This window comes from Pygocentrus nattereri, chromosome 28 (genome assembly GCF_015220715.1).
Source record: "Pygocentrus nattereri isolate fPygNat1 chromosome 28, fPygNat1.pri, whole genome shotgun sequence".
NCBI lineage: Eukaryota > Metazoa > Chordata > Actinopteri > Characiformes > Serrasalmidae > Pygocentrus > Pygocentrus nattereri.
This window is the reverse complement of record NC_051238.1, coordinates 10,293,521-10,319,119: the sequence shown is the minus strand read 5'-3', so window position 1 is coordinate 10,319,119 and position 25,599 is coordinate 10,293,521. Positions and strand designations below refer to the sequence as shown.

The following is a 25,599-nucleotide window of genomic DNA, read 5'->3' as shown; positions in this document are numbered from 1 at the left end:
CTTAACCTGGCAATTAAAAGACAAGTGTGATCAGGTGTGTTTGACCATTAGGGGTGTACTTTGTGTACTTCTGGCGCAGGTCCCAAGCCCTGATAAATGGTGCCCCGTGTTAACAACAACTGCCTCCGGTGCTGTTGACCAGCAGGGTGCCGGTGGAACTTGGACTACTGTAGGTTGAAGACCATCAAAGAGGAGAGGAGGAAGGCGGGTTAAAAGGCAGTGAGAGAGAAGGAAAGGCAGGAGTGTGGAGGTTAGAGTAGGGACTCTGAACATAGGGACAATGACTGGTAAAGGCAGAGAGCTTGCAGACATGATGGAGAGAAGGAAGGTAGATATTCTGTGTGTCCAAGAGACCAGATGGAAAGGAAGCAAGGCCAGGAACATTGGAGGTGGATTCAAACTGTTCTATCATGGCGTAGAGAGGAAGAGAAATGGAGGGATAATCCTAAAGGAACAGCTTGGGAAAAGTGTTCTGGATGTAAAGAGAGTGTCAGACAGGATCATGAGCCTGAAGTTGGAGGTTGATGGTGTAATTTTGAATGTTGTCAGTTCATATGCACCACAGGTTGGTTGTCAGTTAGAGGAGAAAGAGGAATTTTGGAGTAAGATGGATGAAGTGGTAGATGGTGTCCCTAGAGAGGAGAGATTAGTGATTGGTGCAGACTTCAATGGACATGTTGGTGAAGGGAACAGAGGGGATGAAGAGGTGCCGGGTATGTATGGTGTGAAAGACAGAAATGCGGAAGGTCAGATGGTTGTAGACTTTCCAAAGAGAATGGAAATGGCTGTGGTGAACATGTATTTTCAGAAGAGGGAAGAACACAGGGTGACATACAAGAGTGGAGGGCGGTGCACACAGGTGGATTATATCCTTAGCAGGAGATGCCACCTAAAGGAGATTGGAGATTGTAAAGTGGTACCAGGGGAAAGTGTAGCAAGGCAACATAGGGTGGTTGTCTGTAGAATGAGATTAGAAACAAAGAAGAGGAAGAGAGTGAAGACAGAGCCAAAGATTAGATGGTGGAAGCTGAAGGAGGAGGATTGTTGCAGGCAGTTCAGGGAAAATTGCAACAGGCCCTTGGGGGCAGTGAGGAGCTACCTGAGGACTGGGAAACTTCAGCTAAGGTGGTGAGAGAAACTGGCAAAAATGTGTTGGGTGTTTCGTCTGGTCAGAGGAAAGAAGACAAGGAAAGTTGGTGGTGGAATGAGGAAGTCCAGGAGAGTATTCAGAAGAAGAAGGCACCTAAGAAAAAGTGGGATAACCAGAGAGATGAAGGAAGTAGGCAGGAGTACTGTGAGGCTAGTCGCATAGTGAAAAGAATGGTGGCAAAGGCTCAGGCCTATGATGAGCTGTATGAGAGGCTGGACAGTAAAGAAGGAGTAAAGGACTTGTATCGAATATAGAGCTAGAAAGGATGTACAGCAGGTTAGGCTGATAAAGGATAGAGAGGGAAATGTACTAGTGAGTGAACAGAGAGTGTTGAGTAGATGGAAGGAGTACTTTGAAGAACTAATGAATGAGGAAAACGAGAGAGAGAGGAGGACAACGGGTGGAGAGATAGTGGATCAGGAAGTGCAGAGAATTGGTAAGGTGGAAGTGAGGGCAGCTTCAAAAAGGATGAAGAATGGAAAGGCAGTTGGTCCAGATGACATACCTGTGGAGGTATGGAGATGTTTAGGAGAGAAGGCAGTGGACTTTTTAACCAGGTTGTTTAACAAAATCCTGGAGAGTGAGAGGATGCCTGATGAGTGGAGAAGCAGTGTACTGGTCCCCATTTTTAAGAACAAGGGTGATGTGCAGAACTGCAGTAACTACAGAGGTATAAAGTTGATGAGCCACACCATGAAGGCATGGGAAAGAGTTGTTGAAGCAAGGCTAAGGCGAGAGGTTCAGATCAGTGAGCCGCAGTTTGGTTTATGCCCAGAAAGAGTACCACAGATGCAATTTTTGCGTTGAGAGTGTTGGTAGAGAAGTACAGAGAAGGTCAGAAGAAGCTGCATTGTGTCTTTGTGGATCTAGAGAAGGCATATGATAGGGTGCCAAGAGAGGAACTGTGGTACTGTATGAGGAAGTCAGGTGTAGCTGAAAAGTATGTTAGGGTGGTGCAGGACATGTATGAGGATAGTGAGACAGTGGTGAGGTGTGCAGTTGGAGTGACAAATGGTTTCAAGGTGAAGGTAGGGTTACATCAGGGATCAGCTTTGAGCCCCTTCTTGTTGCAATGGTGATGGAAAGGTTGACAGATGAGGTCAGGCAGGAGGCTCCATGGACCATGATGTATGCAGATGACATTGTAATCTGTGGTGAGAGTAGAGAGCAGGTGGAAGAGAATCTGGAGAGGTGGAGGTTTGCACTGGAGAGGAGAGGAATGAAGATCAGTAGAGACAAGACGGAATACATGCGTGTGAATGAGCAGAAACGTAGATTCATGGTGTAATCAAGCCAACCGTCTGTCGTGCCCTAGGTAGTAGTTCACTACGTAGGGAGCGCAGAGTTTATTTGAGACACAGCCGAGTAACAACATTAACTGAAGTCACGAGAACGCACCAGACCTTAACAGTATTAGGCACGTGGTAAAACACCTTAAGAAATGAAAAGAAAAAGAAAAGAAAGAGCAACAGAAACGGTGAAGTTAATCCTGTTGTGAGCAACGTTAGTGTTTTTCTCCAGCGGGCTCCAGAGCAGCAGGTGGCGCTAAAACACAGACCGTGAGAAAGCGGCCGCGTGCTGCTACAGCGCTTCCTCCCCGACACAGACATGGCTGGGACCTCCTCAGTGGCCGGCGAGGTCTTTGTGGACGCGCTGCCTTATTTTGATCAAGGCTACGATGCGCCGGGAGTCAGAGAAGCTGTAAGTAGTCTTATAGCGCTTAATAGCGTGTTTGGTGGCGATATGTGAAGCGGAAGTTGGCTTCCAGTTCGAATTTCCTCGTTCCACCTTAAAAGCGGCTGCACCATTTAAGGTGGAACGGGAAAATTCTAACAAGAATCTGGCGAACTTGAAGCCACCTTAAGCCTCATCTGTGTAAAGCCGGAACCACCCGGCCGGGCGTTCCTGCAGTGTTAGGCGTCTTTAGCTCAGCGGCACCAAGCAACACAAAGACCACCAGAACAGCCCATTATAACTGGTGGGATTACAGGTGCAGCATCTTCAGCTAGGGCCTCTTTAAAAAGGCGCGCTCGAACAGTCACTTTAATCACTGCTTAAAAAGTCCAGTCGTGAAATTTGCTCACTACTAAATATTCCACAGTCAGCTGTCAGTGGGATTATAACAGAGTGGAAGTCAGTGGGAACGACAGCAACTCGGTCACGAAGTCGTCGGCCACGTAAAATGACAGAGCGGGGTCAGCGGAGTGACGGATCACGCTTCTCCATCTGGAAATCCGATGGACGAGTCTGGGTTTGGTGGTTGCCAGGAGAACTGTACTTGTCTGACTGCATTGTGCCAAGTGTAAAGTTTGGTGGAGGGGGGGGGATCATGGTGTGGGGTTGTTTATCAGGAGTTGGGCTCGGACCCTTAGTTCCAGTGAAATGAACTCTATTTTCAAACCAAAGTCTGCTGAAGCATTTTTTGGCCAATTTCATGCTCCCAACTTTGTGGGAACAGTTTGGGGACGGCCCCTTCCTGTTCCAACATGACTGCACACCAGTGCACAAAGCAGGTCCATAAAGACATGGATGAGCAAGTTTGGTGTGGAAGAACTTGACTGGCCTGACCTCAACCTGATAGAATGCCTTTGGGATGAATTAGAATAAACCACAGATGTACTCCTGGAAGAATGGTCAAAAATTCCCATAAACACACTCATACACCTTGTGGAAAGCCTTCCCAGAAGAGTTGAAGCTGTTGTCAGCCCACCCCTTGCAGCTGATTTTCCTAATTGGTCAGTGTGAATGAGTCAGTATAATTTTAATAAGTATAAATCAAATATTATTCAAGCCTCCCAATGATGAGTCTATTTTTTTCAAAAATAACTCAAAATGCACTGTTCCAAATTATTATGCACAAGTTTCAAAACATTTTATGTTGTAAAGAACTGAAAATGGTCATTTGTTGAATTTGCAGCATTAAGAGGTTATATGTACTGAAATCAAAAGCTATTTCAATCAGAAACATGTAACCTGGCCTGTTAAGATGTTAACATAGGACCCCTTCTTTGACATCACCTTCACAATTCTTGCATCCATTGAACTTGTGAGTTTTTCGAGAGTTTCTGCTTGAATTTCTTTGCAGGATGTCAGAATAGCCTCCCAGAGCTGCTGTTTTGATGTGAACTGCCTCCCGCCCTCATAGATCTTTTGCTTGAGGGTACTTCAAAGGTTCTCTATAGGGTTGAGGTCAGTGGAGGATGGTGGCCACACTGAGTTTCTCTCTCTTTATACACATGGCAGCCAATGACACCGATGTTTGGTTTTGCTACAGAAGGCACGGTTCTTCTTTTGGTACCATGGGGGAAAACGGTCAGTCAGAAACTCCATATACTTTGCTGAGGTCATTTTCACACCTCCAGGGACGCTATAGGGGCCTACCGGTTCTCTCCCGATGACTCCGCCACCTCCTTGCTGATGTCGGAGCCTTGTTGGAACATGGTGGCCATCCACCAACCATGCACTACTCCATCCACGGTTGCACGGCACTCATCAGTAAACAAGACTGTTTGAAAATTAGTTTTCGTGTATGTCTGGGCCCGCTGCAACCGCTTCTGCTTGTGAGCACTGATTAGGGGTAGCCAAATAGTAGGTTTATGCACAACTGCAAGCCTCTGGAAGATTCTACACCTCGAGGTTCACAGGACTCCAGAGGCACCAGCAGCTTCAATACCTTGTCCAAGGCATTGCACTATTTGATGCTTTTGGGCAGCAGAGATTCTTTTTCTTTCCCATGTCGCTTGAAACCTGTGGCCTGCTTAATAATGTGGAATGTCCTTAAGGAGTTTTCCTTTAATTGGCCTCACCTGGCAAAGTAATTACAGGTGTCTGAGTGGTTTGAGTGATCCAAAGAGCCCTGAGACATAATACCATCCATGAGAAACAAAAAATTAAATCTGACACTTGAATCCAGTTTGCATAATAATTTGTGTGTGTGTGTGTGTAAGGGCTGTCAGACAATTGAATGTCGTCATTTTAATTATTGATCATCTTATTTGCTAAATTTTGAACTTTTTCCACTACATTTAGTTAGATATGAATGAACAACATGAGCCTTATCAGACTTTATCTCTGATTTTCTATAATTCAGTCTTTATCACCTGAATGTAAACAGCTTGAACAAGAAAATGGGGTGAACAGTTTTCCATATTCACAACTGACGTCCAGTGTGATGCTGCACGTTGTAGCTCCTCAGTGACTGTAACCACAAGCACTGTCCAGCATAGTGTCCTGAGTTATGTTTTATAATGCTGGTGGTGTTTTGATGTGCTTCAGTGATGAACAAATTCACGACATTGCAGCAGCTGGAAAAGCTGTTATTAAGAAATTAGTCAGTGTAACATTTTGACATCTAAAAGCTACGTTTGAATGAGAGGATTAAAGTTGACAAGTCATAGAAAAAGCTCTGAGCAGCTGGGCTTCAGGGTGGAAGTATGGATAGTTTGAGGGGTCAAACTAGACCAATACGTTAACGGCATTCAACTGCTTTTTCAGGCTGCTGCCTTGGTGGAGGAGGAGACACGGCGATACAGACCTACAAAGAATTACCTAAGTTACCTGCCAACACCAGATTTCTCTGCTTTTGAGGTAGGTTCTAGTTTTTGTTTTTAGGAACTGTATTACAGGCCTGTGCCAGCATTGTTGTTTCATGGAGACTTTCAGTGTTTAGACAAGCCAGACTTGTTTGTGTTCTGCAACCGTAGACGGAGATCATGCGGAATGAATTTGAGAGGCTCGCTGCCCGCCAACCCATGGAGCTGCTCAGTATGAAGAGGTGGGTATCATAGAAATCAGAGATCTTAAAAACTTAAGACTAAGTTATTTTCTTAAGTTGGTCTTCAAATGTCTGTAAAAGTCTTTAGATCTAAATGTCTAATTATACAACAATTAGTTTCGGCCATGCAAGCTGATTGGTTGAGGCAGGTTTTTCAGACACTGTACCACTCTACTGAGTAGCTGTTGCTAAGCAACAAGTTTGACAGCTGTAGGAGACATTCAAGCCATTTGAACATTTTTACTTCTTACAAAAAATGGATACTTTTAAGATCACATTTGACCAACAGCTGATTTGGTCAGACTCTGAAGATGAGACGACGCTAAATTCCCAAACTGTTGTCACCACTGAGCAGCTTTTTAGTCAACAGCTGTGACAGAAGAACAGCTAAACAACCTGGAATCAGCCAGAAATGAACCCAATATCATTCGCCAAACATGTAGTCTGATCTTCAGAGTCTGACCAAATCAGACTGAGCCATAAAGCTGAGCCAATAAAAAAACAAAGCTGCTCAGTGGTGACGACAGTTTGGGAATTTGGTGTAAGGAGCTGGAGAGCGAGCTGCCGGCTGGGCAGAGAGTGGGCGGAGCTCGTTACTCTGACGTAGCAACAAGCTGCTTGTTAAGGAGCTTTAATTTTGCATAAGGAACTTCTGACAATAAAACATATTAAACGCTGCATTCACAGCCAGTTTATTCATTTTATTTATTTAACTGTTGTATAAAAGCAATAGAACACTCGAGTTTGTGTGATCGCCAATGACATCACAGCGACTAAATTAGCCGTGATGTTATTTTGTGGTGATGCACTCCCTCTTGTGTTCTGTTGCTTAAATCTAAATGTAGAACTGGTTTACAGTGAAGTCACTGGACATAAGACAGTAAACAGACAGGGCAGTGCAGCACCGACTTGGCACACATTTCTGGACATGAGGTAGTGAGAATAATGTGCAAAGATATTAAACATGCTGTGATCTGTGAGTCACACAGGCAGATGACCTACAAACACAGCCGTTATTGAGGTGATAAACAGTGTAAACACAGTGTTAGCAGCAATGTTCCAGATAGTGCAAGTAGAGCATCAAAAGAGGTGTGCGAGTGTAGAGTATGCATGGCGGGGGGTGCTTTCATATCAGTCCTTGCGAGTTTAAAAACCTGATTGCTTGAGGAATAAAGCGGTTGCAGAGTCTGGCTGGATGCTCTGGATTGGATGCTCCGGCACCTTCTGCCAGACGGCAGCAGTGAAAAAAGTCCAAGTGAGGGATGGATGGGGTCGTCCACAATGCTGGTGGATTTTCCAGATACAATGTGTGGTATAGATGTCTATGATTGAGGGGAGAGGGACCCCAATGATCTTCTCAGCCGTTCTCACTATACGCTGTAGGGTCTTGCGGTCTGAGGCGGTGCAATTCCCAAACCAAGCGATGATGCAGCTGCTCAGGATGCTCACCACAGTCCCCCTGTAGAACACGGCGAGGATAAGAGGGGGAATAAACTTGCAACATGAGCAGTGCTGCTGCCTTTTGTCAAAACATGGGCACATATAAAGTAAGCTTGAGGCTTTTGTGTTTGCTTACTGTGAGCCATATGTTGCCAAAACTGTAACACACCCGTGACTTCTGTCGCTCACAAATCGTGACTGGTCCGAAACTACAACTGAAACGTTCTGCTTCACTGCCTCTGCCAGGCAGTTCTGGGTTTTCCCATTAAAGATAGAGAGAGAGCGCGCAGGCTGCGGCATGTGCAGAATTTTTAGCACATTCGCTACACTACATATATTTTCCCTACAAAATAGTAAAAATAAAAGCTATCAGGTCAGAGTTTATCACTGTACATGGCAGCCAAATAATCATGAAGGGCTAGCAGAGTGGATCATATTCAATATTAAACACACCATAGAATTTTCATTTGAAAAAAAACAGAATACATCACTGCAGAAAGTCAAATATGTGCATAATAAAGCTGAAGTGATTTTACTGTAGTTTGGCATCTTCCCTTGTCCTCACCCTGAGCTTGTCTTATCTGTGAAAATGCAAAGATCAGACTCATTACCAGCTCGTACTCAGTGTTGGAGGACTTGGAATTGCAAAGACTAGTTGAGACATCCTTAATTGTATTCTAAATAATGCCTAAAGACCTGGTTGAAAATGGCCATTGTGTACACTGAGATGATGCAGAACCAAAGATATTTGGCCGACTGTAGTCCTGTGGACACAAACTGATCAAACACACTAAAAGGGCAGCCATGCATCATGTATGTAGATAGATCAGTGGTGTGATATCAGAATGGATGACTGAGTGTAGCTGTTGTAAAATGAATGGTTCTGTTTAAAGCCATTGGTTCTATTATAGAATCATTTTATACTTAAATGGTTCTTTACACAGTGAAATGGTTCTGCTATTGTCAAGTTTGTAATATACAAAGTGCCCATCTAGGTTTGTAATTAAATAGCTGTTTACATTAAACAAGAAAATACGATTAAAACATTAATCACAATTGTTTACATGGCAATTAATCATTGACCAAGTCATAACTGGCCTAAACTAGTTGCGTTCAAGCATACACTTGTTTTTATGAATCATTTGGATCCAAATGGTGATAGTTTTTCTTGAATTAACTTAGTAGGAAATTCAGGGATGGGTTTTTTAAATAATGCTCCATTCACTACAATGGCTGCATTCAGCAACACAGTGGTGTTTTGTTTAGTATGTCGGTCATCGTACTAAAATGTCTTGGCTGATCAACTGTATCTGGGGAAAAGTGCAAGTTCCTTTTAACAGTCTGAATGCTTGATATGTGGTTAAGAAATCAAAATCATACAAAAATATGATGGAAATAAATGATAAAACTTACACATGTGAAGATTCTTCTGTTAAATGATGGATAATTGAGTTTGAATGTTTTGGAAATGTGAATCAAAATTTGCAGACTTGGATCTTTGACTGTTAGAGGTCCTCGATGCTGCACTTGTAAAGTCTTTTAAAGGGGTGGAGTTCATAAAGGGCAGCCAATGAGACTCGATCTTACTGTTCATTTTCCTTTGGGAAAAGGGTGAAAATAAACTGGTGCTGGTTTCAGGTTAGTTTCGTGTATCTGAGGGCTCTTTATTGGCTCACTCTTGCAGCACCTGCTTGTGTTATGTAAATGTGTATGAACTTGAATTGGGTATGTCCTTTGTAAATGATACGCGAGTGATTTAATATGTAGTCACAGAAGCTGATTAATCAGTTGCTCTCAAATCACCACTCCTTTTCGGGTGGAGTCATTTGTTCACTTCATGAAACTTTGAATAAGGGCCATATTCAGTTCATATTCTATGAAAACCAGTGACTGTTAGAAGCGAGGGGCTATTTAAAACAATAAGATACCATGAGTTCAGTATGAACATTAACAGGCCTGAACTGTTTCTCAGCTTATAGTTTCCATGTATTGCGATTGTCAGGTTGTATGATTGTAACAATGTCTGCAGCTTTAAGATGCATAAACTTATTCTATTTTCTCTTAATGTGTAATGTTAGTTCATATCATGCCTGATATGTTTTTGGCTTTAGAACATTGTATAACAACGTGAGGTGGATCTTTTTTCTTCCCCCCCGAACCCCTCCCCTCTCCACCCGTTGTTTGTTAAACTGATGTATGATAATGAATGCCCTTCCTCACATGACATAAACAAGGGGGCTACCTCACATGGTTGGGCCTTACCTGTTTTATTTTAACAAGAAGCAATTTATAAGCCATAAACACACAATTTACATTTGATTAGTTAAACTGACCACAAACTACCAACCCAAAGCAAGAAGTCAGCTTCTCACTAGAAAACATGCTTCTTTGTGGTTTAAGCAGGCACAGCAGATGATGTTAAACCTAGACCAGCCTTGTTGAAACGCCTGCGCTCTTTCTTTTTTTTTTTCTTTGAGCACTGAATGAATTCATACATTGTGGTGGTAACATTGGAATGCATGATTTTATTTATTTACTTGCTTTAACAGTAAATGCCTAATCCTAAACCCCCGCTTCCCTGAATAGCCGATGGCTAGGGGGCACGACCAGATGATGCATTGCATGCAATAACAGAAGCCTAGTAAGATAAAAGTACAGCGTCTGCAACTGAGCAGTTTTAATTCGAGTCTGTGCAGCAATCAGTAGTCACCACTCCAAGGACCAAACCTAGCAGCAGGTCAAGGGGATGTGACGATGGGCTGTTCATTAAAGTCTCCATGACATCCAGTCAAGGCTTTCGTACTTCCAGTCATGGAGTTTTGTGTCTTAGTGCTCTGTAATGTTCTGTAATGTTCTCTAATGTACATATGCTTATCTTCAGATACGAGTTACCAGCCCCATCGTCTGGACAAAAGAATGACATCACAGCGTGGCAGGACTGCGTGAATAACTCCATGGCCCAGCTGGAACACCAGGCAGTGCGCATAGAAAACCTAGAACTGATGGCACAGTATGGGACCAATGCATGGAAAGTGTCTAATGAGTATGTATCAAGTTGTTTTTGTCTGTTAGTCTAATCCTCGTTCTCAGTGAGAATCTTCACTCTTTAGCACCTTTTAAATCACAGGTTGTTAACAACTGAAGTTTGGTGTGCGCTCCTTTTCATGATTGCTTTTCTTGTTTCTGTTGAACAGTAATTTGGCCTTCATGATTGAAAATGCACAGAAGGAGCTGCAGAAGGTTCGGTAAGTAACTTTATGTATGTGTGACAAAGTAAGAATGGTCATAGTGACTGTCGGATTTAGTCAAATTTAACACTGGCAAAACTTTAGCTGGGGGAGGGGAAGGGGGGCATACAGTGTATAATGGAAAGGCACATTGCGTGTGCAGAAATAATAATACCCCTTCGAGCTGGTGTTTGGCATTGAACTGAAGTTATATGAGAAATGAGAGGTATGGATCTTTATAGTTAAAATCATATCAGACCGTATTAAACTGCATGCGGTGAAGCCAGTAGTACGGTTAGTTAACACATCATGTCATACAGCAACTTTATCAAGAGATTACACCAGATTAGATTCTAGAGGGTTGAGTGTCTCAAGACTTCCCCCTATGCTGGTATTGAAAAGAGAAGCACAGAAAACCTCAGCATATTTACATTTTGATGGTCCTTGGCTTGGGACTGTGACGCCTGACCACTAACATCGGTCACTGATAGTTTTTCTCTGGGAATTTCTGAGGGGGGGGGCAGTGCACCAGATCCGTGAGAGGTTATGATTAAGGAATCAGAGTGGGTTAAAGGGGGGGGTTCACTCTGAGAAGGGTCCTATTTAAGTGGTGTTTTGAAATATTGTTGATGACTGTGTGATGGCATCATTCCAGAAGATGTAAACAGACCACTTTTTAGGAATGCTTTTAAGAATCATCAGCCCAGGGAACTTTGAGGCAGAAGTGGATAAGCCTGGTCACTGTGGATACCAGAGCAAGAAAGCTGTGGCCAGGCATTTCATAGCTGTCAAGCCACAAGCTTGTCACGAAACAGCAATAGGGTATAACGCACTATACTGTTACATCCCTAATGCAGTTTAATGCCTGCGTCAGCAACAAATGCGCTTTAAATGAGCTTAATTCACTAAAGAGTTGGTATCCAAGTACTGTGGATAGTGTCCTTTTAACAAAGGAAAACGGTGCTGTAGGATAGGTTAACAGAGCTTCCAAGCAAAGATTTTGCCTCTAATCTGGTCCTGACCGTCTTCTCTTTTCAGAAAGCAGATTCAGGATTTGAACTGGCAGCGAAAGAACGACCAGCTCACTGCAGGAGCCAAATTGCGAGAGCTTGAGTCAACGTGAGGGATTTGAGTATCATTTTAAAAAGAAATTCATTATTATGAAACACAACTTCACGCATTGACTGTTTTTCTTTATCTCTGACAGCTGGGTGTCCCTTGTGAGTAAAAACTATGAGATTGAGCGTGCCATTGTGCAGCTGGAGAATGATGTCACACAGCTGAGACAGCAGCAGGGAGAGGAAAATAAGGAGAATATCCGACAGGACTTCTAGAAAGTGACGCACCTGCCCAGCAAATTCTGTAATAACGGATGAACCGTCTGTCAGAGTATGTGGAAAAGGCCTTTCAGAGACCGGCGTGGAGTCTATCTCCATACTGTGAAGTGAGCAGTGGACGGCATGGGAAGCTAAACACCTGAACTGTAGCTGCTTTCTAAAGCTTGTACTAGACTATTTTATTAGGGTTTTTTTTTTTTTTTTTTTTTTTTTTTTTGTATAAATGTAAACCAGTAATTTTTCTTTTTTAGGGTGTTAAATAAAAACCTGTTTGTCGAGTATCTTTTATAAATGTGTGTATTTCTGAGTAGAAGGTCCAAGAAAAGTGCTTGACTTTTGAAATTAGGTAAATAATTTTAACTCAACCTGAAATGAAAAATGACCTGATGTCCACATTCACATTAAACAAAATTCATATCATGTAGCCTCTTGAACTCTGAGACCACTGGTGGTTCCAAAACATTCTTCATAACTTTCGTATTTTAAAAGCTACATGCAAAAAGTGGGTGTTGTGTGAGAGCTGGACCTGTCCTCTTTCCAGTCGAGTAGATGTGGGAATGTAATTTTAAACCCCTGTAATAGAAGAAGCTGAACCACACAACGGGTGGCGTCTCTTCAGTGATCTGCTCTGTAAAAATGATTTTTATAAAATAATACAAAGAGCATCTTTTTGCTTTCAGTTGTAAATTATAAATATAGCAGTATGTGTTCATAAAACACTTCATTTGAGGAGAGCTTTTACTAGTTAATAAATAAAAATTTATTTCATGCAGTTACTGAATAATTTGACTTGATTTGGTCATGTAAATTCAGATGGACAAACCAAAATATACCCTGGAGAATAAGAGGTTAAAAGACAAACTTTTGCCTGCCTCTAAAACGTCTTTAGCTTTGATTACAGTACAGAATGAAAATGCTTCATAGGTAAAATCTCGGCTAAAACCTCTCATCCTACGCATTTAAATTTATGGTTCTTCAAGGGTTCTTTAATAAAGAAAATGGTTCTATATAGAACCATGAAGGCTCAAAGACCTTTTTGCATGATTTAAATGGTTATTCCGATTGACCCAGCATGTGCTGTAGATGGTTCTAAATAGAACCCTTTTGAAAAGGGGTTCTGTTAGAAATTAGCACTCTTTTGCTTTGAGGAAAATAAGGCTTGCTCTAGCTCGATTTCTAGCAAGGCAGAGTTGGCCTGAATGATGTATGCACCATGATGGGACTAAGGGGTATAATTTTTATGAACTGGAATTAGACTCAATAATTAAACTGTTATAGACTCAGTAGAGCTCCCTGGCTCCTTTGCTGAAGTAGAAGATGTCTCTTTTAGGAGAATGTATTCATTTCTGAAAGTAAAGTGTGATGAAGTGAATGCTCATTAGGTTAAATGGTGAAGGGGAGCTGTTCGCATTGGACTGTTACATATTTAAGATCTAGGATTTATGGTTTTCCTTCTTTTTTTTCAATTTTGCATAAAACATGGATTACGTACAGTGGAGCCGCAACAGCATTTACAGACAAAAAAGAAGGGAACACGATAACATTAAAAGAGAACAGTAAAAAAAAAATTACGAAACTCAAAACATTAACATCCTAATTGGCTCTCGCCACCACTGACCACACCCATGTGTCTTACCCACATGAAGTTGTGTGCAAAAGTTTGGGCACAACCAGTCAAGTGACATTTCATGTACAGACGTCAATACGTAAAAACGCTCCGCTGCACATTTTAACACGCAATTACTTTTTATTTGCTGAATTTAACATAGAAGAAAACAACATATGTGGCCTATGTAAAAATCATCGGACTATAATACTTTACAAACCCATTTCCGAAAGAGTTGGGACGCTGTGCAGAATGTAAAAAACAACCACGATGTGCAAGTCATTTAAACCCTATATGTAATTGAAAACAGTACACAGATCAATTGTTGAAGCTGAGAAATGTGTTAAACTCTGCAAATAAACAGAAACTGCACTAAAGTTCCTGAAGGTTGTTTACTTGAGAAAAATTTGTGAACTTGTTTTCCATTCAGAATATCAAGAAAATATCATTTGACTGGGGGTGTTCAAACATTTGCATAAGTTTGTATCATACCTTTTATATTCAGAACTGATCGTCCTACATCCATACCTGACCTCACTGTTGCTCTTTTGGCTGCCATCAAATCTTTACACCAATCTAGCATAAAGTCTTCCTAAAAAAATAGTGGCTGTTACGGCAGCGAAGAGGGACATTAATACCTTTGATTTCAGAGGAAATGTTGAATGAGCAGGTGTCTACAAACTTTTGGACAGCGTCTTCACTCTTTTCTCAGAGTTGGTGCAACTCATAACCTTTATCTTAAAAAAGACAAATGATAGAAGAGAAGAAATGAATTAGATAAATAACAAAAAACGCAGTCATGACTTCCGCTTTCTTCAAAAACCTGATGTAAGGACGAAGTAGGAAAGTGGCATCATAAAAACAGAACCAGACCAGATACCACAGAATCAGGTACTGATTTATTGGAACTTTCTAGCTGGGAAAACACAGTCAAACTTTTGCTGTTTGATTTAAAAGCTCCCCCAGCCCCTTGGAAAACCCATGGCTGTGTCTTTTTCCTGTTTCGCGCTTTCTCCAGTGTACTCCCTTCACTTCATCTGAAGAGGAAAATCCCCGTGTAAAGAGAAGAATCCAGTGCAATTCAAACATACCCTTAAAGGGCCTGTATCATGGAAAACCACATTTTTAAGCCGTTTTAAAATCATTGATGCACTATGTAAACACTGTTGAAGTTTCCAAATGCACTATTCACTCTGCAGTCCCTATATAGAAGCTGCAAAAACAGCTCCTTTTGAATTTACTGTTTTTGTGATGTCACAAATATTCACTCATTTACAAATATGAGCCCTCACAGTCTACAGCAGTTTAGCTCCGCCCACTCACGCTGAAGTTATATGGAGTGTTTCAGTCCTGACTGCTTCTTCAAAGAAAGAAGAAATTAGAAATTGGTCATGTAAATATGAATTATGTATGTGGCCACTTAGTAAGCTATGGGAATGAGATGATTAAGTCATGGTCACAACTTAGTAAGCCATGATCTCGTTCCCACGCCTCACTAAGTCATGGCCATGACTTAATCATCTCAGTCCCACGCCTTACTGAGTCGTGGCCACATACATAATTCATTTTTACATGACCATTTTCTACGTTTTAATAAGGTGTGGCCATACATTAATTTTATTTCTACAGGATGCTCCGTAATTATGACCATTTCTGGTATATAAAACTTATAAAGACCCATAGTCTCTGTATCAGCCCTCCTTCAGGGATGTCAATGGGATCATGCGTGTTTTTTAACTGTCACCATATAAAGAGTGATCAGAAAATGAAGAGGAGATTCCAGCGGGGATTTTTGAATAAAAGTTCTAGTTGTTACTAGTCACTCTTCAGGCCAGATTCTTGGAAGCTTTCCTAAGAAAACTCAAATGATCTGGCCAAACACTAAGACGTACGAAATAACAGGCCTCATTCACCAAACATTCCTGAGAAGAAATTTCTTCTTAAAACCCACTTACACTGCTTTTACAAAGATTCCGACATTCACCAGTGTTTTCTTATTTGGGGTTTTCTTGCACACCCCCAGCACAGACTCTTCACACTCCTACCTCCAGGCAGACGTTACAGGAGTGTGTTGTCCAGGACTAGAAGACTGACCAACAGTTTCTATTCACAGGCCATCAGGCTGGTGAACACCTCACTTGCTACCTCTTCCCCCCTCCCAATCTGAACTGGTTTAACCTTGCACTCAATAACTGCACCTTAACTACACTGTACTGCTGCTGTTAGAACAACACTGTTTTCTATTGTGTTCTATTACTGCACAGAACAATACTGTTTACTGTTTACGGTTACTTGATGCACTTTATGAACAGCTGCTCTACATATTTGCACATACACACATGTAACTTTTATTATTTTATTTTATTTCAACTTTTCACATACTGTACATTTTTACTTTTTACTACTGTTTTTAGAGTTGTTCTTATATTTTCTTTTTTTTTATTCTCTTAAGATTATATTTGGTGAATGGAGGAACAGCAAAGTAAGAATTTCATTGTACAGTGTAACTGCCTGTTCTGCTGTGCACAGGACAATAAAACTCTTGAATCTTGAATCTTGAATCTTAGGTAAGAACAGAATCTAAGCACACCCAAGAGCACAAAGGCACAGACAAATCTGTGGTTTATAAACACGTCAGGAATCTTCTCCAAGTTTTTATTAGGATCTTTCTCAAGAACGCATTCATGACAAAACTTGGCAATTTCAGAATTTCTGATGTCCAAGAAGAAGGAAACAAACGAAAATGCCCGCCCAACTGGGAATTCTTCCTTAGAAAGTCAGAATGGTGTTAACTCCAGTTCAACGGCTCCTCACTCAGTCAACGGCGATGAAGCACCTCTTCCCTCAATTTAATTGAGATTTGCTTTACTTCAGTCAACATACAGACACAGTAGTTGGTTAAATCTATAATCGATAAGTTCATTGTTTCAAGAAGGTAAAGACATCATAAACATCGGTTCCTAGCAGCGTAGGTGTCTGTGTTTGTAGGTCAAACGCGTGGACGTATTTCCCAGCTCTAACCTTCCAACCAAGTTAAGGCACTGATGAATGAGGCTCAATGTTCTTAAATGCAAATCTCAAAATTTTTAAGAATTTCTTAAATATGTTCCTAAAGAAGTTTCAGTATTTTTTCACAAAAAACAAAAATTGTTTTATTGTCTTTATTTGTGTTAACTGGTTATTTTTCTACATCTGCTCAATGCCGGAGGACATCAACATGGAGGAAAAACAAAATTAAACCTAATGTTAAAATATTTAACATTCAGGAGCTGGAATTGCTGGCAGAGGAAAATATTCTCCTGGGTCCACAACATCTCCTCCTCCACCATCATCCTCAGCACTGGTTCCCCTCAGGGCTGTGTGCTGAGCCCCCTCCTGCTTACATTGCTTACATATGACTGTTCAGCAGTTCATCCAGGCAGTGGTTGGATGCATCACAAATAGTGATGAGTCTGGTTATAGGCAGGAGGTGGAACACCTGGAAAGTTGGTGTAGTGAGAACAATCTCTGCATCAACGTGAAGAAGACAAAGGAGATGATTGTGGATTTCAGAAGGAGCATCACCATCCCTCCCCTCCCCCTACACATCGGAGGTTCTGCAGTGGAAGTGGTCTTCAGTTATAGGTACTTGGGTGTACACCTAAGTAACAATCTCACCTGGATTAATAAAACCTCCAGCCTGATCAGGAAGGCACATCAGCGCCTCTACTTCCTCAGAAGGCTGAGGCGTGCTGGACTTGGGAGCTCAGTCCTCACCTCATTCTACAGATGTGTGGTGGAGAGCGTTCTGTGCTCCAGCATCACTGTGTGGCACGGAAGCTGCTCTGTGGCAGAGGAAAGCTCTGCAGAGGGTGGTGAAGGCTGCACAGAGGACTGTTGGGGTCAGCCTTCCCACCACCATGGACCTTTACACCTCTAGATGCAGAAAAAGGGCAACTGGCATCATGAAGGACCCCACCCATCCAGCGCACACACTTTTTGTTCAGCTCCCCTCAGGTAGGAGGCTGCGGAGCATTAAGCTTCTTCCCTGAAGCTGTAAGACTCTCAAATTCCAACTGAACAATCACTGCAATGGCACTTCATGTTCACTTATTTATTGCTGCTGTACTGAATCAGTGCCACCACTATATCATCCCTACACATATCACTTTATACATTACCAGTATTAAGATGTACACCTTCTACCTCATACTCATACTGCTGTAGTCCATGCTGCTGTTATCTGTCCTGCCCTTTATGCACCTTCTATTTATTGTTTATTGTTTGTCACTTTGGGAGTTAACTGGACCGTGAGTACAATGTTTCGTTCCACCTCATGTACCACATGTGTGAATGACAATAAAGCCCTATCTTATCTCATCTTATCTTATCTTATCTTATCTTATCTTATCTTATTTGAACAATTTTATTGGTGAAAGTCTTGAGTTTTTCAGGCTATCCTTCTTATATCATAGGGTGTAAAGTATCTGCAGATAATAAATACTTATGCCCTATTGACATTTCACATAGACATGTTTTACTGAAATTCAAGCACAACAACAACTTACTTAACTCTCATCATCCATTCCAGTAAGTGTGATCATCCAACGTGGGGGTGTAGCTACAGGGAAGCCTGGAGGGCCTAAACCCTCTCACTTGGAAGCCAGGCCACCTCCAAGACTTCTGACTGCATAAAACCCCAAAAGTCCTCTCATTTGAACGTAAATGTTATTATAACCTGCCTTCAAGCATGTTTAAAGAATCGAAACGACCTTAAAGATGGCAGACTTATGTCCGAGTCACAGGCTGGAAGGTGTCAAAGAGAGAAACTGAGCAGGCTTAAACGAAAATTATGAAAACCACCCAAAGTCTACAGTTTTTTCTGGGTGTGTCTCAAATTGACCCCTAGATCCACATCTAGTACATTACTATGGAATGAAAGTGGGCGAACTGATGAGGTCATAAAATGAACTGGGTTTACTGGAAGACTGGAACACTCAGCTCTTCCAGAAAACCTCTGATGTTAAATGTACACAAACCACTCGCTCAAATTCTACAGAAGAGTAGTGAGCTGACTGCTAAATAGTGAATGAACAGCTGATAACAGGACTATATCGCTGTTGTGGGAACAAAACCTCATACCTCTAAAACAGTATATTTACAGGAGAAGGAAAAAACCTACTTTACTTTTAATGTAAGTCAATGGAACCAGATTTTTTTCCAAATGATTTTGGGCCGTTTCCTTTAATCCATTCATCATGAAGTTTATACATGATGTGAAAAACAACAGATGTTTTCAAAATATGTCAAAAACTGAAAAACATCAAAAATGGGGTTACGCGGTTTTGTTCCGACAACAGTGATATATTAAAATTAACTTAAAGATTTTGAAAGTGCCTTAAATAAATGTTAAAGAAGGACTATTAGTGATTAGTTAAATGTATTTACAAATTTTGGAGGGGTTGGCTGTTTGGTGGTGGTTTCTCTTTCTTTTTTATCATTTTTTTGTATTTGGTTGGTTTAACTTTCAGTGTATTCTGAGATACATTAGATCCCAATATTAGTTCCCTACATAAGTTCAGTTTGGGACACATTAGTGGACAAACATTCAGTGCACTAGAATCATTTCAGCGTTTAGCCTAGAAAATGTCTAAATTTCCAGTTACTTTTGTGGTTGTTTGACTAAGGCTTGTCCGAATTTCTGACAAAAATCAAATAAAAATGCCAACTCAACTGGGAATTCTTATTGGAAAAGTCGGGAAGGTGTTCACTCAATTGCAATAAAGTACCACTTCTCTCAATTTAAATGAGATTTCCTTTATTTCAGTCAACATACAGACACATTAGTGACTAAATCAACCATAAAGTTCACTGACATCACAAAGACGTGATAAGCATGAAAGTTATCACTCATTATCATTAATGTCTAGCTGCCTAGCTGCTTGCTAACAACGTAGGTGTCCGCATTTGTAGGTCAAACGTGTGGACGAAAGTCCGAGCTCCAAGCTTCCACTTCCCAGTTAAGTCAAATGCAGCATTATTTTATGATTGTAAGTCATGTGACAGCAGATAAAGGTGGCTGCCTCAGACAAAAGATATAAAACAAATTACACCCTCTGTGGATGTTACCCCTGTCACGTCTGCTGGATTGTGGCAACAGACAGAACCTCATACTGCTGGCATATTTTATAATGCAGATATGCAGCCAGACAGTGGTTAACAGCTCAGTGACCAGAGGGCCTACACACAGAGACAGACAGCTAACTGGCTCCTCAGAGCTTTAGGCTGAGAATGAGCTTATACATGGGCTGGGGTGAAGGGGCACATACAAAGTAAGGGATATGTTGTCTGAATGCCTTCCATGTTTGGAATGTCCATATTGGAACGAGAAACTGCACAAGGAATATTAAACACAGTGTGCTTAGTGCCATGAGCTTAGTGCTAACATAAAATAAAACTCCCATTAAAGCACTAGCAGAATATATACATTATTAATACGTATTAATATATATTACATGTATTAATTAATATATGTGTCTCATATGTTTATGTAATATACACTCCAGTGCCATGTGTTTCTGGGACTTGTTAATATCATCTAATAAATTGTAAAAATCTATGAAATGACTGGTATATGCTCTTTAATGCTGACACGGTTGCTTTAGTGTGTTATTGGCCTGAGCACTGGTCTATTCGTCTATATGTTTATTCATGACAATACAAAATCTTCTTGTCACTTGTATATTTTATAGCTACAGTATCACTAATAAGAGTCTATATCAATTTCTGCACTACTCTACTCGCCTAATACAATCGCTAGTGATGCACATAAGAACTGCCCAATTAGTCCGGTTATACCTCCAAAATGAAGGTCAATCAAACAGTGTTCATTTCTGAAATGCTGTGTGGAGAACACCATGTATATGCACGCTGGCTTAAAATGAAATTGGGGGTTCATACAGGACAGATTCTTTCTTTACTGAGAAACCAAGCTGGCTGGGAAATAATGCATACTGGTCATTACCGAAACCAGCACAGTGGTCATTTCAGGTTTGAGGACATTCTCTGTCCCTATCAGTGGTGGACAGTAACTAAGTAAATGTAACTCTTTACTGTACTTAAGTAGTTTTTTCATGTATCTGTATTTTACTGAAGTTTTTCCATTTTGGGTGACTTTTTACTTTCACTCCACTACATTTCAAAGTCAAATATCTTTCTTTTTCCTCCACTACATTATGAGAAATCGGCCGTTCCTTTTGGTTTATGTGTGTATAAAAACATAACATGTCAAAATGAAAGAAATGCAAAGCTGGGCATACCGACCCAGTGCAAGCACAGGGTTCAACGTCAGTGCAGCAGCGTAAAATTTTGGGAAAGTCTATTAAACACATGCACTGACGTTGAACCATGTGCTTGCACTGGGTCGGTATGTCCAACGGGTGATGTAATATCTTCTCATGGCTTCTCTTATCACTGTTATGCTGATGACACTCAACTAATGCTTTCTTTCTCACCCTCTGACACACAGGTTTCCAGTCACATCTCGCCATGTCTGTCTGGCAAGAAATCTTGGTGTGACTCTGGATGGCCAGTTGTCGTTCTCGACTCACATCATGAACCTGGGATAGTGTAGTGGTTAACACCTCTGCCTTCTACACTGTAGACTGGGGTTCAATCCCCGCCTGGGCAAACACCCTACACTATACCAATAAGAGTCCTTGGGCAAGACTCCTAACACCACCTTGGCCTACCTGTGTAAAAAATGATCAAATTGTAAGTCGCTCTAGGATAAGAGCGTCAGCCAAATGCCATAAATGTAAACCTAACTCGGTCATGCAGATTTCCCCTGTACAACATCTGTAGGATCCGACCCTTCCTCACCTGAGAGGCCGCCCAGGTGTTAGTGCAGTCTCTTGTTATCTCAAGGCTTGACTACTGCAACTCACTCTTGGCTGGTCTTCCCATGCAGACCATCAAACCTCTGTAACTCATCCAGATTGCGGCAGCACGACTCGTCTCCAAGTTCAGCCACGTCACCCCACTGCTGTGCTCCCTTCACTGGCTTCCTGTAGCTGCACGCATCAGATTTAAAACCCTAATGCTTGCCTACAAAGCCAAAAATGGACCAGCCCTTGATGGCAATGGTGAAATCTCGAACTGTACCATGAGCCCTTCGAGCTTCGAGTACAGCTCGGCTTGACCCGCCATCCTTCAAGGAGCACGGAAGACAAGTGTCGAGAATGTTCTCTGTACTGGCACCCAGGTGGTGGAATGAAGTCCCACTGACTGTCCGAACAGTAGAGTCTCTTGCTGTCTTCAAACGTAGACTGAACACACGTCTCTTTACACAGCACTTAAATGAGCACTGAAGTATTGATTGTCATATATTGTATTTTATTGCATTGCACGGTGTATTGTAGTTTACTGTATTGTATTGTAGTGTAGTGTATTGAATTGTAGTGTATTGTGTTGTAGTGTAGTGTAGTAAGGTGTATTGTAGTGTAGTGTAGTGTATTGTAGTGTATTGTACTGTAGTGTAGTGTATTGTATTGTAGTGTATTGTATTGTAGTGTAGTGTAGTGTAGTGTAGTGTAGTGTATTGTAGTGTAGTGTAGTGTAGTGTAGTGTATTGTAGTGTAGTGTAGTGTAGTATAGTGTATTGTATTGTAGTGTATTGTATTGTATTGTATTGTATTGCACAGTGGCTTTTGTTTCTAGCAGTATCTGAGCTCAGGACTGTCTTTCTCTCTAATCTATTGGTAACTAGCAAAGATACTTTCTCTAGAAAGACAAAGCACTTCTTGTAAGTCGCTCTGGATAAGAGTGTCTGCTAAATGCTGTAAATGTAAATGTAAATAAATGATGAACTAACCTAACTTTGTGTAAATAGACCACAATATGTACACATGTGCAGTCGTGACTGATGTGTCTTTTTTCTGAATTTATACAAACACATTTTATTTTATAGTAAATTAGTTTTGGCTAGTTTATGTTTATGAATAGAGACCTACAGATGCAATATGATAATTTTAATAGACAGCAGCATATTAAAATATTGGTGTTAAAAGAGTGACACTGGAGTATTCTCACCTAGTTGATAAAGCAAGCCTTCTTATTAAAATGGTACTAGGACATTAGTATTTTAGTGGGGGAGGGGCTCCTCTGCGAGCGCCTGGAGGCCTGGGCTTTACCCATGGGTCCCAGCCAGGCTCAGCCCGAAAGAGCTACATGGGACCACGAAAGTGGACCGGAGGGTGTGTTCCAACTATAGGGGGATCACACTTCTCAGCCTAAACGGTAAAGTCTAGGCAGGGGTACTGGAGAAGAGAGTCTGACCGACAGTTGAATCTCAGCTACAAGAGGGACAATGTGGGTTTCGCCCAGGTGGTGGAACACTGGACCAGCTTTTTATCCTCACCAGGTTCCTGGAGGGTGTGTGGGAGTTTGGCCAACCAGTCCAAATGTTTTGTGGAGTTGGAGAAGGCATTCAACCGTGTCCCTCGGGGGATCCTGTGGGGAGTGCTCCGGGAGTACAGGGTGAGGGGCTTGTTGTTACGGGCCATTCAGTCCCTGTACAAGCAGAGCAGGAGCTTGGTTTGTATAGCTGGCAGTAAGTTGGATTGGTTTCCAGTCAGGGTTGGACTCCGCCAGGGCTGTCCGTTGTCACCGATTCTGTTCATAACTTTTATGGACAGAATTTCTCGGAACAGCCAAGCGACAGAGGGTGTCCAGTATGGTGGCCTCAGGATTTCATGTCTGCTTTTTGCGGATGATGTGGTCCTGTTGGCGTCATCAGGCCAGGACCTCCAGCTCTCTCTGGACCAGTTTGCAGCCGAGTGTGAAGCGGCTAGGATGAACATTGGCACCTCTAAATCTGAGACCATGGCCCTCAGTCGGAAAAGGGTGGAATGCCCTGTCCAGGTTGGGAGTGAATTCTTGACCCAAGTGGTGGAATTTAAATATCTTGGGATTTTGTTCACGAGTGAAGGAAGGATGGAGCAAGAGGTTGACAGGCAGATTGGTGTGGCGTCTGCAGTAATGCGGACCCTATACCAGTCTGTCATGGTGAAGAGAGAGCTGAGCCAGAAGGCGAAGCTGTCAATTTACCTGTCAATTTACATTCCGGCTCTCACCTGTGGTCACAAGCTTTGGGTAGTGACCGAAAGAACGAGCTTGCAGATACAAGCGGCCGAAATGAGCTTTCTCTGCAGGGTCGCCGGGCTCTCCCTTAGAGATAGGGTGAGAAGACTGGTGATTCGGGAGAGGCTCGGAGTAGAGCCACTGCTCCTCCACGTTCAGAGAAGCTAGTTGAGGTGGTTCGGGCATCTGGTAAAGATGGCCTCTGGGAGGTGTTCCAGACATGTCCAAAGGGGAGGAGACCCCGGGGAAGACCCACGACACATTGGAGGGATTATATCTCTCGATTGTCTAGGAAACGCCTCGGTATCCCTCCGGAAGAGCTGGAGGAGGTGGCAGGGGAGAGGGAGGCCTAGGCCTCTTTGCTTAGGCTACTGCCCCTGGGACCCGGACCTGGATAAGTGATTGAGGATGGATGGATGGATGGATAGTATTTTAGCACTTTTACTTTCAATACTTAAGTACATTTGAAGGCAAATACTTTTGTACGTTTAATCACATTAATATCATAAAATAAATTCACAAATATAACGCTGTTTCCTAAAAAGTTGGGACGCTTTGAAAAATGTAAATAAAAACAAAATGCAATGATGTGCAAATCATTAAATCCCTATATTTCATTGAAAAGAGTACAAAAGAGAACAAATCTTGTTGGCATCAAATTCAAAATGGGCATATATTTTCCAAAAGACAATAACATTTCTCAATTTCAACATTTGATATGCTGTCTTTGTAGTATTTTACTTTAAAAATATGGTTTACATGATTTGCACATCATTGTATCCTATTTTTATTTACAGTCTGCACAGCGTCCCATCTTTTTTGGAAATGGGGTTGCAAATTCTTAATTAAGTGAGAGATTTCAGGCTTTTCTGTTATTTTATACAGATTTGAATGGTAGGGTGCTGGTGTTACTTTCCTCTGGTAAAGTTCCAGAGACCTGCAGATTCTATAGCTGAGGTGCGTTGAAGACGCTCTGGCAGCTTATGATAACAAATCACCTCACTAAGACACTTCACCATATTTTTTCCTTTCATTTCTCACCACCATGTAGTTTGTCATTTTGTTACAATTTACGAAACGCTGAATGTTTTTGATGGATTAACACGTTTTTAAATGGCCTAAAGTTTTCACTGCTTTTTACAAAATTCCTCACAAGTCTGAATGTTTATAAATCAATAGAAATTGATTAAGTCAATTAATAAAATGTTTCATCCGTGTTGAATAAAAAAACTTTAAATGGTTTAATTAGGGATTACATGTGATTTGCATGTGAAATACAAGTAACAAATGAAACGTGTACACAGTACAATTTTTATCCTGATGTTTTTGATGCTGCTTTATAGTTTCATAACTGCAAAAGGTCTTCGGGCCAGAAAATATTTTGATTGCACAGATATGTATATACTAAAAATGTCATCACTCATTTATTTATTTATTGCATATGCATTTGTTATTTTTACTTGGTGACATATAAAGGTTTTTTTACCCACTAATTACAATATATGTCTGAAACGGGGTTGAAACATCAACACAAGAAAGTGTATAAAAACTGATATTTATTTGAGTACAACAACACGCTAAGGCCCAATAGCTTTTTATGTATGTATGTAAATGCCCACTAATGCTGAAATGACCCATATGTTGTGTTTTATATGCCATGATCATGCTGGGTGACCAGATTAACCAACACTAGACCACCAAACCAGTTCAGACCTGTTTGGTCTAAACTGTTTTTCTCAGCAGGGCAGGCTGGCTGGCTAGGTCTTCTCTGGCATTGCCTTACTGAACACTGCATTGTGATACCTGAGGGCAAAGGAATTACAACAGATATTTTAATAGTGTACAAGAGTATTCATTGCTATGTGGAATGATTTGGTGTAAATACATTTCATTGTTTTTTTTAAAGAAGCATAGGGGGGTTCTTTTTGAGAACATTTGTGTATATA

General features: G+C 41.4%; 1 protein-coding gene across 1 annotated transcript; it reads left to right on the top strand.

The window, feature by feature from the left end:
* The first annotated feature begins 2,694 nt into the window (after positions 1-2,694).
* On the top strand, positions 2,695-12,352 carry bcas2 (BCAS2 pre-mRNA processing factor). The gene is made up of 7 exons (XM_017716471.2): positions 2,695-2,851; positions 5,645-5,737; positions 5,854-5,924; positions 10,246-10,407; positions 10,559-10,609; positions 11,630-11,710; positions 11,799-12,352. The coding sequence occupies exons 1-7, from the start codon at positions 2,759-2,761 to the stop codon at positions 11,923-11,925; spliced, it is 678 nt and encodes a 225-aa protein (XP_017571960.1). The 5' UTR covers positions 2,695-2,758; the 3' UTR covers positions 11,926-12,352.
* The last annotated feature ends 13,247 nt before the right edge of the window (positions 12,353-25,599 follow it).

What these genes read in the sequence shown, in the direction of transcription:
- bcas2 (XM_017716471.2), top strand. Translation starts at nt 2,759, where the DNA reads ATGGCTGGGACCTCCTCAGTGGCCGGCGAGGTCTTTGTGGACGCGCTG. An exon ending in CGCCGGGAGTCAGAGAAGCT is followed by an intron (nt 2,852 to 5,644) that starts GTAAGTAGTCTT and finishes CTGCTTTTTCAG; the next exon opens with GCTGCTGCCTTGGTGGAGGA. An exon ending in TTGCGAGAGCTTGAGTCAAC is followed by an intron (nt 11,711 to 11,798) that starts GTGAGGGATTTG and finishes TATCTCTGACAG; the next exon opens with CTGGGTGTCCCTTGTGAGTA.